Below are 14,948 nucleotides of genomic sequence, written 5' to 3' on the forward strand. Positions count from 1 at the left end.
CTGGCAAGATGTAGATGTGGCTCTGGCCACATACGTTTACAGATATTAAATGTTTATTTTTTTCCAAAAGCTGCTTTTTTTTTTTTTTCTTTGAGATGGAGTCTCACATTGTTGCCCAGGCTGGAGTGCAGTGGCGCCATCTCAGCTCACTGCAACCTCCACCTCCCAGGTTCAAGTGATTCTCCCGCCTCAGCCTCCCCAGTAGCTGGGATTACAGGTGCCCATCACCATGCCTGGCTAATTTTTTGTATTTTTAGTAGAGACAGAGTTTCACTATGTTGGCCAGGCTTGTCTGAAATAACTGACCTCACGATCCACCTGCTTTGGCCTCCCAAAGTGCTGGGATTACAGGCGTGAGCCACAGCGCCTGGCCCAAAGGCTGCTTTTTATACTTATCAATACATACATTATCTGTGTCGTAAGGTCAGGGGCTTTTTTTTTTTTTCCTTTGTAAAACTGTGAATGACATGTTATTAAGTGAGGAACATGTCCTTCTCAGGCACCAAACCTTCAGGTTCACTAGCCAGCCCCAACACTTCCTAGTATTGTGTCAAGGTTATCTGGGAAGGTCACCTGGAATGAAATTAGAGAAAAGGCAGGTGGAGACTCTGCTTCAAAATAGAGTCCCCTTTCTAGTTGGCAGAATATGATACACTGAAGTTCTTGCTTTCTGAGCTCTTCTTTATAGCATGCCCCTTCTGTTTCCACATTCTGTATTTAATACACTTGATTAGATTTCAACCAACATTATGTCATCACACATGATTGGACCCACTTGACTGGTTAAAATTTCAAATGTGTCTCATACTTTTCTGAGACCACATCATGGACTCCTTTGAACTGAAGGTGTCTAATGTTCCTCCGCCACTCCTTTATTGTCATTCTTTATGTTAAATAATTAATGTATTTTATCTAGTACACATTTTAAAAGCCTCCACACATTTTCTTATTTTTATCAGCTATGGATTGAACAAGTCTTACAGGTACCTATTTTAAAAAGCCAAATAACTCTACAGGGCTTATGAAAACCAAGTCCCTGCCTGCCTGCTGATTCCTGCTCCCTAAAAACAACCACTTGCAACTCTTTCAACTACTTCTTTCAGCAATTTGTTTCCAGATTTCTAAATAACATGATGATAATGTTATTTCTTGATTTTTTTTTTCAGTCACAGACATTATTCACTGACTTTAGTATGGAAAGGATTTAATTTCTTACATCATTTCATTCTCTCTCTAGCTTCTTCTCTTTCTTTCTTATACATATGCACACACGATTTACTTCTGTAAACTCCAAATATAGCTATATTTTAAATTTTTGGTTAAATCAATATTGAGTGTTAAAATTATTATTGTTCATGACTGAGGTATGTAGTATACCATGGTTACATTTCCTTTCTTGTTCCCCCTACCCGCCCCCCCGCGTTTTTTTTACACTTGTTTTCTATGTATCTATCTCTAAGCACATGTAAACTTTCTGCTAATAAATGCCCTTCAACATGGTCAGACGCAGCAGGTCATCTATTTATACCATTTTATTTTTCTTGGAGGCATCTTTCCTGGAACCCTGCATTGTCCCACTCTGCCAGGACTTCTTTCTTTCTAGGCCTGTGGCAGACTTGTCACCCCAGGTTCCCTTCACCATCATTCTGGGTATTTTCTTCATCTTCCTGGACTACTAGGTTTAGTTATTTATTTTGGTGGAACACATCCTCCAGTTGCTTCCTGAGAAATGGTGCATGAAAGGTAAATTTTTGAGACAGGAGTTAATCGTGTGTGATAAAGTAGACTGCCCTCCCCAGTGTGGGTAGGCCTTATGCAATCATTTGGAGACCAGACTAGAACAAAAAGACTGAGTCTTCCTGCTTGGTTGAGCTAGGACATCAGTCTTTTCTGGCCTTCAGACTTGGACTGAAGCATCAGCATTTCTTGGGTCTTGAGCCTACCAGTGCTCATAGTGGAACACCACCATCAGCTCTCCTGGTTCTCAGGCCTTCAGATTTGAACTGGACTTAAAACCTTGGCTCTCTTGGGTCTGAATCAGCTTGTTGACTGAAAATCTTGAGACTTTTCAGCCTCTGTAGTATAGTCATGTGAAATAATTCCTTATAATCACTCTATATATGTATATGCACACATACATATACATATATATACATATGTATACATGTATATATACATGTATATGTATATGTATGTACATACATATATATACAGCTATATGTATGTACATACATATATATACAGCTATATGTATGTATGTATATGTGTATACACACACACACTCACACATACATACATCTCCTTAACCCTTAACACAGGAGGGCTATAAAATAGTAGTTGGAAATAATTTTGTCGGGAATTTAGAAGGCCTTGCTGTATTGTCTTTTAAGCTTCTATATTGCTGCTGAGACGTCCCAGGCCACTCTTATTCTGGGTCTATTGTATGTACACTGTTTGTTATTTATTTACTTATATTGTGACAGCTTTGCCAGTTTTGAGGACCTTCTCATTTCCCAGGTATTGATATATATCATGTTGATATGTCTTTTTGTGAGTCTTTCTTTCATTCAGTATCCTGGACACTCAGTGAATCCTTTAATATGGGATTTCAAGGCTTTTAGTTCCAGATACCTTTCTGATATTCTTTCTTCAATACTTTCCTTTCATTTCATATTTTCTAAAACTCATATTACTTAGATTTTGAACCACTTGGACTGATCTTTTTATTTTCTTGTATTTTCTCTGCTTTGCTTTTTGTTCTACTCTTTAGGAGAATTCCTTATCTTCTAACACTTTTATTACATTTTTTATTTCTGCCAATACATTTTAGTTTGCAAAATTTTTTCTTGGTCTCTAAATGACTTTCCGCTACTTTGTTCTACCTCTTTTTTTTTTTTTTTTAACAGCCCTTTTCTTGTTTTATAGAAAAGTTTTCTAATCTCTGTAAAGCTATTATAGTTTCTTGCTTCCTTCCTTTCTTTCTTTTTACATTTTCTTCCACTCCTCATTATCCCTGTTTCTTCTAATGTCCTTTCTATTTGTTTAGGTTTCCTTCATATTTTTGAATTTCTCCACTCCTTGGTATAGACGGGTTTATCTTTAGGGTAGTTAGGCAGCAAGCTTTTTTCATAGCACTTCAAATGTTAGTATCTGTACATCTTTTCTTTCTGGCCATTTAGTTTTTCCAAAAACACTTCTTTCATTCTCTTCCTAGGGAGTATAGGCATGGCTATTTGGGAGCTAAATAGGGGTTAGAGGGATGTGTATGTGTGTGTTTTCACAAGTATTCCCAGCATCAGATTGGCTGTGCAAACCTTTCATCTTCTGTTGCAGCACAGGAAGATAGTGGCCTAACTACTCAGAGGTGGAGAATGGGTTCTAGAAGACTTGCTGCTCATGAATTTTCTAACAATTCTATTTTCAGTCCCACCTTACACCTCCACTTCCACCTCAGATTCCCCTGGGGCCTTAGTTCCTCGGCCTTTCCGGGTTCTGTTGGATTGATTTTGATCATTTTCCTCACTGCAGATTCAGAATTCAGAATTTCCTGGTATTCTAGGTCTTTTTCCAGTCACTCAGCTACTCTTTCGATTTTACTGACATCTCTTCTCTTCTCTTGGTCTCACTGTCCTCATAGGCTTATGGCATTTTTATTCTTTTCTTGTCATTTTAATGAGTCTTTGGAAGAAAGTAGATACGAATGTTCAAACTGGAGCCTAGGACTTTATTCTGAATGCACTCTTTCAATTTCATCAATCTGGCTTTTAAAAAATATAAATAATGCTGAAGGTTCCAGCAACATCTGAAGCTGGTCACACATGCGTCATCAATCTGATAGAAAAAACTAGGTGAAACCTAACTAAATAAGTCTGATTGAGTAAACAGACCAAACTTATAATTCCATGTCTTGAGACTTACCAACTTTATAATGTATACAGCCTTCCAAGTCCCCAACAGTGATCCAGCCTTGTTTCTTTTCTACTTCTGGGTCATTATGTAGTATTCTGTTTCTTAACCATGAAAGATAGTAAACTCGTAGCTTATTCTTCTTTCCTGTTGAAATAATAGAGGTTTAATTTCAAATCGCTGTGACAGCTCTCACTCTTTCCTTCCCCACCTCTATTTATTTTTATTTTATTTATGTGTGTGTGTGTGTGTGTACGAAGGCATAATAACCAGTGTCCCCAGCACTTTGTCATTAAAAGGGTGTTTCTGCTAAAACTTATGGTTAAAAGAGTTCTAAGTGTTTTAGACACATCACAAAATTACAATGTCTTTTATCTTCAGGTGGTTTCTTATTTGAGCATGCTGCTCTTATTCTCTCTTCCCAATGCAAAGCAGTGTCTGCTGAACTTAGTAAGAGCTAACTCTTCAACAGAGTGATCAGAGTTCCAGAATATTCTAGATCAATCACATGAAGAAGTGTCGGCAACTGGGCATTTTGGCACCTGCCTTTCCTTCACCATATAACCTAGTAACAAACAAGAGGATAATGTGGGTTCAGAAAATTATACTGGGCGGTTTATGGTGCTGAAGTCACTGAAAGGAATGCTGAACAAAAACAGGAAAGGAAAAAAAGGATGCAAACTTGAAAACTTAAAGTTCCCATTGGTAAAGTGATCTTGGAATAAAGAATTCATAGGATTATAAAATAGCTAGACAATATTGAAGAGTACACAAGTAGCAAAACTTGATATTTTCCATTAGATTATTTGCACCAGATAAAATGTCCATTGGGATGACTCTTCCTAACTAATGATAAATTTAGCTCTATGGGTTTTGTTTTTTGGATACTTACTTTTCTTTATCTTAGGCTTTAAAAATGTTTTATTTATTTATTTTTTTGAGACAAGAGTTTCGCTTTTGTTGCCAAGGCCGGAGTCCAGTGGCATGATCTCGGCTCACTGCAACCTCTGCTTCCTGGGTTCAAGCGATTCTCCTGCCTCAGCCTCCCGAGTAGCTAGGATTACAGGTGCCATCCCCAGCACGTTCAGCTAATTTTTGTTTTTAGTAGAGATGGGGTTTCACCATGTTGGCCAGGCGGGTCTGGAATTGCTGACCTCAAATGATCTGCCTGCCTCGGCCTCTCCCAAAAAAATGTTTTATATTTTATAGATGAATACATACCAGCAGAAGAGAACTTAGTAAAGCATTGCACATGCATTTGACAGGAGAGCGCATTCATCACCTAAACTAAGGGAATCATGGTGTGGTCAGTATTCAATTTTGTAAACAAAGGCCTAGAATTCACATTGATCACAGTAGCTAGGATGGACACGAGAGCCAGTGTTTCCTCCTTTCTGTGCCAATATGAATCCAAGGTTAGTTCAAGAATCTTTTGCTCCTATTTTCATTTTCTCCTTTCCCTATCTGTGCCTCATGAGAAAAGGAAATGCTTACGCTGTTAAGAATGAAGATGTGCCACTAACAACATAATGAAGTCTGAATGTGAATTTTCTGGTTGCATTTCCACTTTTGGTAGCTGACTGGCAGATACGCAGTTTTCATTTTGATTTGGTAGTATAGCAATCAGGAAAGCAATTAACCAGAACAAAAGACTACACGGGATTAAACTCAAATGGTAATACAAAAGGAATTTACCTGGTTAACCTTATTTGGGGAGAATAAAAAGAGATGAAACTGAGCATTTAGTGGAAAGGTAAAAGAAAGAGGAAGTTTAGTGACAAGCAAAAGCATTTTGTCAAAATGGAAGTACAGCTGAACTTTGAGGAAAGTTCAAACCAGCATGCCTGTGTTGTCTCTTCGTGAAACAATGGCTGAGTATAAATCCATGTTCTCAAACTTGGCTGTACCATGGAAACACATCAGAAACTATGAAAGCTCCTGATGCCTAAACCCCACCCCCAGAGATTCTGACTCTGGTCTGGGGGTGCAGCCTGGATTTTCACATCTCCCCAGGTGATTTATAAAGTGCAGTAGCAAGTTGGTTCCATACTAGATGGAATGGGAGGGGAAGTGATGGGTGTTACTCGTTAAACTCCTTCAAATACCAAAAAGAAAACTTTCAACAAAACTACCGTCTTTTAGGTTGCATTTTTAACTTGTTACAAGGCCTTCACTTTAGACTCCATCTTTTTTTTTTTTTTTTTTTTCCTATTTAAGGCTCTTTTTGGGAATCAGAAAGCTACAGAGCATAGCAGTAATGATTCCCACACTCAAATCTTTTTGTAGACTTGATCACTCAGTGTGTCAGCTGCACCTGCCAAAACATCAGTGGGCTATAAGCAAGAGAATTTTTGAGGGAAGAGACCAGAGAAATTTCTGCTTACTAATGTTCCTCTTGGAAGCCTGCATTTTGATATTCTGTCTGTATGTGGTAATAACTGGAGTGCAGAAACCTTAAAAACATCCGAAGATCCTTGCTGAGTCTTGACAGAGGTAAAGAGCTATAAATATGTAGCCTTTGTGGTGTGTCTCTGCCTAATTCACATTTAATGCAGAGGTGAGAGACTTCTTTTTGGAGGTCAGAATTCCCAGTGTTATAAAATGTGGCCAACCTTACTCTGGCTATACTGCTATACTTTATTGTGTTGTTTGTTAGCTGGGAAGGGCAGAACTAACTGTTTCTGCAGAAATGAGGTGGATCCCTTTCCTGCTGTATGGACCTGGGGGACTCATCATCTTAGTAACATACCTGAAATTGTCACAAGGACATTCAGTCCCTCCAGCACATCCATCTGCTGAAATCGCCTTCGGTTGATCAGATTATAGACTTTGCCTTGCCCACTTCGGTCCAAAAGCATCAGGCCATTTTCAGTCCCCACCAGAAGGTTTACACCTGTAAATTTAAGAAGCACCCTAAGACTGACTTTTCACGAACTTTAATGTTCTGCATCGAGAGTCCCTATAAAATTTAAGAAACTGTGACTTGTAAATATACACTAATGGGCAAATAGGTAAATATAAACTAATGAGTGTAGAAGTTCTGACATAATTAAATCATTGTACTTCTGGTAATGAAATTACAGTTTTCTTTTATAAAGTTAGCAGCATTCATACATCTAGTTATTTACTACCTAATGCAGAGAGTCCTTGTCAATAGGAGCCTTAGGCACAGATGTGAAGCTAGCATAATTTGCCTTTATTCCCTTCCTGGAAAAACCACTTCTTTCTTGGCTCTCCCTATAAATCTACTTCTCTTCTTCCTCAAGGTTCACCTCCACCCCTATGGAGTGATCTCTAGCCTACCCACCTTCAATATACAGTGGAACTTCCATTTCCACACTCCATTGGAAGAAAGGCCCTTCCTCCTTCTTGAACCAAAACGTAACTATCTTATGCCCCATACCCTCAAGTTTTTGCTCTTTTTTAGGGAAATGATAAACCCATTCAAGAGAAGGGTTAATAGCTGGAGAGTCACAGACATACTCACTTAAAGGGACTTCTCAGGTCTCTAAATCTAGTGCAGCCCAACACCTATGCAGTAATCCCTATTACAGAAGCACAAGCATGTAAGTGGCTTTGTCTGCGTAGTTGTAATCCTAAAAATTTATTGCTAGGGAAATTTATCATCCACCCCTCAACACACACACACATTGAGAGGCTCATTGAGCAGTGTACTTTATTCATGAACATGTAACTCTCTAACTTCTCTTACGTCTTGTACTTCTATCTTCTGATCAACACAAATGTCTGCTTTTTTGCCCATATATTAATCCTTTCAGTATTAAATGTGGCTATCTTGTTCTCTTCTGTCTCTTCTCCAGAGGACACAGCCTCTATCATGAAATGGTTCCTAGGCTTCACACTCTTCCCCGCTAACATCTCAAATGCTCTCAGCCTTTTAAAATTATGGTTCCCCAATCCAAGCCTAGTATTTTCAGTGGGTACACAGGGGACATGTCCTTCCTTAATCTGTATGAGATGTTTATAGTAACACAGACCAAGACTTTGATAGAATCTCATCATGCCTCTCCTGAGTTTGAGGTCAGCTAAAACCTGCAGATCTTTTTCACCAGAAATGCAGATTGATGTTTTAAACTAAAAGGGAAAGTTCATTAAATTATTTGTTCTTTTCAAGTTTTATCTTGTTATTGCTAGGGTTATGACCTTTAGTAATTCATAAAATACTCTGGGCTGATTTTTCAGCTTGAAATAAAGATTTATGCCATTATTTATGCTCATATTCCCCTTGCAGGATGTGGTATGGATCATGGAGAATGAACATGGGGTATATCACAAAGTGCCAGACACAAATCGCCTCTGATTGATCAGATGATAGGCTTTGCCTTGCCCACTCAATGTATTAAGTGGTAGCTAGTTCTCTTGTTGGCTTTAGCCTATCATTATTGTGTGACAAGGTTGCTCTGAATCTAATCTCGTCATCCTGGCTAGTAGGGTATCAGCTATTTCTACTTACAAAACTCCTTTTGGTCTCTCCTGAGGTCAAGATAGTCCCAGTTAGGTCTCTAATACCCAGGATTCAACCAGTGTTCTTCTGATGACAAGATCCACAGGCTTTTAATGTTTGAGGGTCAGTTCATTAATGAGTGGTTATTAAAAAAAAAAAAAAAAACAAAAAAACACCAACGTACCCCACAGAGCTGCACAAAGTATTTCTGAGTTGAATCGTTTCTTGTATTTTCTGATTTCTGGTGTGTCGCTATGAGGCCGAATGTTGGTTGGGTTTACATTTACCACCGAAATCTTTCTTGCTTCATTGAGTTTGGCCTGTTCTTGCCTAAGAAGTTCGCTAGTAAACAGAGCTTTGAGAAAAAGAATCAGAGAAGTCAGTGACATCTTAAAAGATAACCTATGGAGATGGGGCTTCAAAACACTGTGATTTCTCCTTGTTTGGTTTGAATTATAGTAAAGGCAAGGAAACTCTGAAACTCTCCTTATTTTACACTTTTTTTTTGTTTTAGTAGAATAAAGTCTTAAGTCCTTCATCAAAGCAATCTTTTATTCATTAGCAAAACAGGCTTATAGACACTACTTGCAGAGTCTAGAAAGTCCCAAATCAAATACACCATCCCCACTCTTGTAATATAGGCAAAAAAGATCTACTTTTTAAAATTCCAGTTTATCAATTGAAAAACTGTCCTAAGCTGACTTTGATGATTAATTACTTGAAGAAGATTAGAAAGCAAGACTCTCCTTTAAATCAGCCCGATCTTTGTGGTGGGTAGCACACACCTAGAACTCAACACAATGTACCATGCACTTATTAAGTAAGTGCCTAATGTGTGTAAAACATTGTACCCAGAAATTGTTTTGGGGAAACAGTTATGTTCAGAGATCACTGAGGAATAGCTTTTCCTAGGGTCCCTATGTACCCGTGGGTCTACCAGAAACGAAATAGAAGAGATGGGAAAAAAAAAAATGGAAAGTAATACATTTGTTTTAGGAGTCCTACAGAAATAATAATTTTAAAAAGTCTTCCTTTTAAGATAGGACCTAAGCAGTAATCAGCTTAACTACTGAACTGAGGATTAATTTCCTTATCAGGTCATACCAGAAAGGAAGACGAAGCTGTTTTTTAAACACTGGCCCCTTCTTGCTTACCTGCGGCTGATGATTCCTCATCCTCTTCATCTTCATCAGTGGGAGACGTCTGGTATACTCTGGGGTCCACAAAGGGGGTGAAGGAGGCTTTGGTGCTGCTCCCCATGCCATACTAATCAATAAGCAAGAAGATTAAGAAGAGCAGATAAATACTGCAGGAATAACAATGCTAACAATACTGTGCTTGGGCTGTAAAATGATCACAGATTCTTCAAGGTATTCAGGTGTTCACATTCTAGCACTCTAGTCAGTGCGTGCCTGTCTCCAGCTTCTTCTGGTATTGATTACTCACTAGCCATTGTGCATTCATAGGACTTCGTTAATTATCAGGCTGCAAGAATTGTAGTGAGAAAACTACATTTTGGACCACATGTGGCACCTTAAAATCTGTAAGATCACTGTGGTGACAGAGCTTACCTCTCTCTTTCAGTAAAAGCAATCTCCTATATTGACTACTTGATCAATATGAAAAGCTGACACAATTGGCAATAAACTAAGTGAGGAAGCCTACACAGCAGTACTTTATCCTGAACAGAGTCAAACCAAGGGGCTTTTCTTGGGGAGGAGAGCTTTGAGCCCTTCTACTCTGGCCTGGCGATGCAAGTAAATTGGTGTTGGCTCCAAAAGCTTTAAAATCCTCAATTCGGGGATGATTTTATGCTGGAATTGAAGATATTTCCTTCCCATGATAGTTTCCTTAAAAGAATAATTACATTTACATCCTTATTTAGGGACTTCATGAGGATATTAGGTTTGTGGGCAATGTACCTTGAAGGCTTACTTTAAAAAATGAATCTTGGGTTTGAATGGCACCATGAAAACATGATGTGAGAAGGAGATGAGGGAACAGTAAACTCAATATCAGGGTTTCATGTCACAATATTCTAAATTTGAGTTTTGCTGAATAAGCTGCAATGTCAGTCATGTCCATTTCTTCTATTCTTGTCCTTTAACATCACGAACACATCTGTATTCAACATAATAAGCACATCTTTTTTGGATAAATATCTTTAGCTAAAGGTTGTTTCACTTTAGTTTTACTGTTAGATTTTTATTTAAAAATAAAACCACCATCCAAGACCTCTAAACATATAAGGAGAAAACCACAAAGATCTAATCTGATTTAATTCAAGATTTTCTCTCCATCCTATGAAATCAAAACCATTTCATCCTCCTCAAGGTTGAATTCCCCCTACCAAATAGAACACTTTCACGTACATGTTCTCTTTTGATCTTTGGAAGATGTCTGTGAAAGAGGTAGGGCAGGCACTAACATTTCCACATAGAGCTGGGGCAGCAGCAGAATTTGAACCAGCGTTCAATCTTATGGTGTCCTCCTTGGTACCAAGAGAGGTGTTCAGGCAGAAAATGCCCACACAGCATGCAATTACAATAGGATGCTGTGCTTTGCAATATACCACTGTGTTCTTTTCCTTGGGGTATGCAAAGCTCATCTACTCTATAACTTTAGAATTCAAAGGGTGCATCATAAAAACTTAGTGTGTGGACAATGTCAAAAATAATAGTACATGTGCTTTATAAACACATTTAGGGCCTTACGTGTGATTGACAAGACTGTTAATGAAACAAGACCACACACTGTGAACTCATCCAACTGGTGTCAGTCATTAGTGTTTATGGGCACTACCTACAGATTGTGTTTATTCAGACTTTTCGCTGGGACTGTTTCTATACAGGAAAGGTAATGCTTAGTTTCTTCCTTCTCACACAATTTTGAATTTATGAAAGATGAACACTTTAAGAACTTATCTATTTATTAAATTTTATTTCTCATAAACAAATCATTTAAACTTTGTTTTACTTAAGTAATACTTAGTTTGACTAAATTAATGCGAATATAAACCTCAACTGTTGGCCTTGAAATCTGTGTAGCCTGAAGTTTCCATCAGAACTGGAGGTCCCAGTCCTGGTCTTAGATCTGTCACAAACCAGCTGTGTGTCTTGGACAAGTCATTCAACCTCTGTGAACCTCAGTACACTCATCTGTAGAAACAGGTATTGGTTCAGATGATGTCTGAGAACTTTTCACTGCTCTGCTTCCATGATTTCTCTATTTGAGTATCTGCATAAGTAGCTCTATAGTAGAAACCAACCAAACAAGTTTCAAGGAGCTTGGCGAAGCCTCATTCTTGAAGAGATCATGGTTTTAGAACCCCAGGAAGGACAGCATAACTGTCATGTCAGCTGTTGCCCAGCACCTACTTCAGTCCCAGAGTCCATCTCCTGGGAATGGGTTGAGACGCGCCCCAGTCCCTCAGTCGGGGTTCCAGCTGGAGAATGGCTCTGCTGCACCAGGTCAGGGAGGTTGATGTGGCCAGCAAAGCCATTGCTGTCACTGTGGCCAGATCGCTTCTTTTCTCCAGACGTCTGAGGGAGCACAGCACGTGGGAGGAGTTAGAGAGGGGGGAAAAAGGCCACAGAGTGACATCAGCCCTCACACAGCATAGGCATACGGGGCTCCAAATCAACCCACTAGGGCGTGAGAAGGTGATATTCAAATTTCTATTTTGCTTAAGAAAACAAAAAATTACGCTTTGCCAATATTTAGTTTATGGATTGAGCCTGAAGCCTTACGTTCCTGCGTGAGGTACAGACAGTGGTCACATATGGCATGGGAGTCCCATGTACAGAGGGAGACGCTACAAAAAGGGAGGGACTGAGCAGGGCCCACACTTGTAAACTCTTTTTGTAGTACTTGTGCTGTATGCACCTGCCACTTACATATATTTACAGATCATATTACCAGGTTACAATGAAACAAACCCACACAACAGATAAATGACCTAAAATGTTGCTGAAAAGCAGCAGTGTGTGTGGAGTACTCCAATAAAGGGCAGAGACCATACTTAACTCACAGGGCTCTTTGTCATTCACAAGGTCAAAACAATGATTAATCGGATCTGACAGGAGTTCCAAATATATTGACATGATCTAGAATACTATTTGAAAATATGGATTTACAACTATCATAAATGTTTATGTCTCAATAAATAACTGTGGTGCTTTGTGATGTAGGCAGTAACAAAATAAAGTCATCATAATTAGCAAAGCATTTGAAACATCACCTCTACTATCCCTTTTTAACGTCCTTTAAAGGTTTTTCTTTTTTTCTTTTTTTGAGATGGACTCTCGCTCTGTAGCCCAGGCTGGAGTGCAGTGGCACAATCTTGGCTCACTGCAACCTCTGCATCCCAGGTTCAAGCAATTCTCCTGCCTCAGCCTCCTGAGTAGCTGGGATTACAGGCATGTGCTACCACACCCAGCTAATTTTTGTATTTTTAGTAGAGATGGGGTTTCACCATGCTGGTCAGGCTGGTGTCGAACTCCTGACCCTGTGATCCACCCGCCTTGGCCTCCCAAAGTGCTGGGATTACAGGTGTGAACCACCATGCCTGGCCAAAGGTATTTTATAATGTATATAATGTCAGTGCAGTAGAAAAAAATGTATGACTTGTGAATAAATACACTGTATTAGGTGGCGTGCTCTACAGTTTTTACTGATAGGATTACATGACGTAACAAGTTTGGAAGCCATTGCTCTGGAGAGCAGTCTCTGCCAAAAATCCCCAGGGAGGAAAGGCAGGATTAAAAGACAACTCTGGTTTCCAAAAGCCAGTGCCCACATTGTAGACCTGACTAGTGTTGCACTTTTTAACTTTTATGCAACTGGCTCATTGAGGATTCTTGGAGCAGATCTGATTAAGTGATGATTTCCCTCTCTGCCTTTTCTTTCATTCATTCATTGACACAGTATTTTTTAGTTCCTACTAAGTGTAAAGCATTCTACTGGCATGTGCAAGGTTTCATGCTGTTTCTTTGACCATCTCACCAGCCTGGCTTTTTACTTCTGGAGCTTGTCATGGATTTGCAATTACAGCTCTCTGTACCTGCCTCTGGCTGGAAGTGAAAGGAGGCACTTCTTTTTTTCTTTTTTCTTGTTTAGATGAAACAGACTCCCAAGCTCCTGTAATGGTGCATGTAACTGATGTTTCCAGGAAGCTTGAGAGATAACTGGAAAGCATAGTGTCCTTTGGGTTTCTTGGCAACCTGCTCCTGGACTACGAGCTGTCCTGGAGAGGAGCATTTTCTGGATTCATTTTGTCACAGTGGCCATCAGTAGCATGTATTAGTGCCTATTCTCAGAGTTGAGCATTTCCTTTTCTAAACGACATTTAGGAAGTTCAGTCCTAATACATCTTATTGTGTGCTATTTTATGTGTACTGGGCAGTTTCTCCTTTAACTTCTGTTCAAATACTGAAAAGCTTTTAAACATTTTCCCCAAACTTCTCTTTAGCATAAATCACATGTCATCTCTTTAGAATTTTTTGGCCTCTCTTGTATCAGCAGCACTCTTTCTCAAGCCAAAAACTGATGCAGACACACTGGTTATCAAAGAAAGACTCAGAGAGGCTAACAAAGGGAAGTGGCTCAGATGGTGAGAAGCTTAAAGGAATCCAGTAGTATGCTCTGCATCTGCCCACTTCTGAGTCATCACCCTTTTGTTCACTCCACCAGCACCTTCTTATTAAACACTTTCTGTGTGCCAAGTACTGTACTGGAAACACAAAGACAGATGTGCAACAGCCTTAAGAACCTCATTAACAGAACCTCAATAATATCTCGTCTTTATCTCTCACCATTCCCGTGGCGATTGGCACAAAGATGTTCTGTGTACCAACACATGCCAAGTACTGTGCTAAACACTTTATATAGGACATTCCATCAATTATCTTGCCCTGAGTGACACGGGTTCTAAGTGGTTTGAACCCAGCTGTCTTATGGCAGAGCCCAGGTGCTCTGGGCTGCACTGTTGTATTAGGGGGCCTACTCCTGGTCACAGCTGATTGAATCAGGGGTGGATGCCTGAGCCAAGAGGGACCAGATTCCCACTGGAATTTACTATTAAGCCTGAGAGACATGGGTCAGTTTCTGCTGGCAGTTGAACTGGGATGTGGTGAGTATCTTGCAATGGAGGAAGTGGAGAGGTGAGAGCAGGAACATGCAGAGGGAGAGAAAGCTCGTCTACGAAGAGAGAGAACAAAAAAGGAGAAATGTGGAAGAAAGCAGGGATTAGGGTAAGGAAAGACAGGCAGCAAGAGAGCCAGAGACCTGCACATAAGAAGCTGCCTGAGCTCCTGTCTGTTCCAGTCCTTCAAAGAGGCTCAGCTCACTTTTACCCTTGGGTTCCTTCCATGAAATACCCTAAATCTTCCTTTACTCCTCTATTTCTGATACCTACCCTCTCCCCACTTAAAAATTTTTTTCTTTCTTTCTTTCTTTTTTTTTTTTTTTTGCTTACTCTGTATTAAGTGGGTTCTTTTACTCATTACTTATAACCAAAAGAGGCTTCATGAAGACAAGCTAGTGTTCTGGTTCAGTGAGGAGGATCAACGCTGAAAAG

The 14,948-nt window shown here is 39.5% G+C and overlaps 1 protein-coding gene across 4 annotated transcripts in view; it reads right to left on the minus strand.

Annotated features, from left to right (window-relative positions):
* TNIK (TRAF2 and NCK interacting kinase) overlaps positions 1-14,948 on the minus strand; it is a 405,268-nt gene that overhangs the window by 20,856 nt on the left and 369,464 nt on the right. For all 4 annotated transcript variants that reach the window (XM_003256453.3, XM_030822825.1, XM_030822828.1 and 1 more), the window contains 5 exons: positions 11,749-11,913; positions 9,526-9,637; positions 8,556-8,726; positions 6,656-6,799; positions 3,919-4,053 (listed from right to left, as the gene is read on the minus strand). In XM_003256453.3, the coding sequence (XP_003256501.1) occupies positions 3,919-4,053; positions 6,656-6,799; positions 8,556-8,726; positions 9,526-9,637; positions 11,749-11,913 (727 nt within the window). The remainder of the gene's footprint in view (positions 1-3,918; positions 4,054-6,655; positions 6,800-8,555; positions 8,727-9,525; positions 9,638-11,748; positions 11,914-14,948) is intronic.

This window comes from Nomascus leucogenys, chromosome 11, assembly GCF_006542625.1.
Source record: "Nomascus leucogenys isolate Asia chromosome 11, Asia_NLE_v1, whole genome shotgun sequence".
Classification (NCBI taxonomy): domain Eukaryota; kingdom Metazoa; phylum Chordata; class Mammalia; order Primates; family Hylobatidae; genus Nomascus; species Nomascus leucogenys.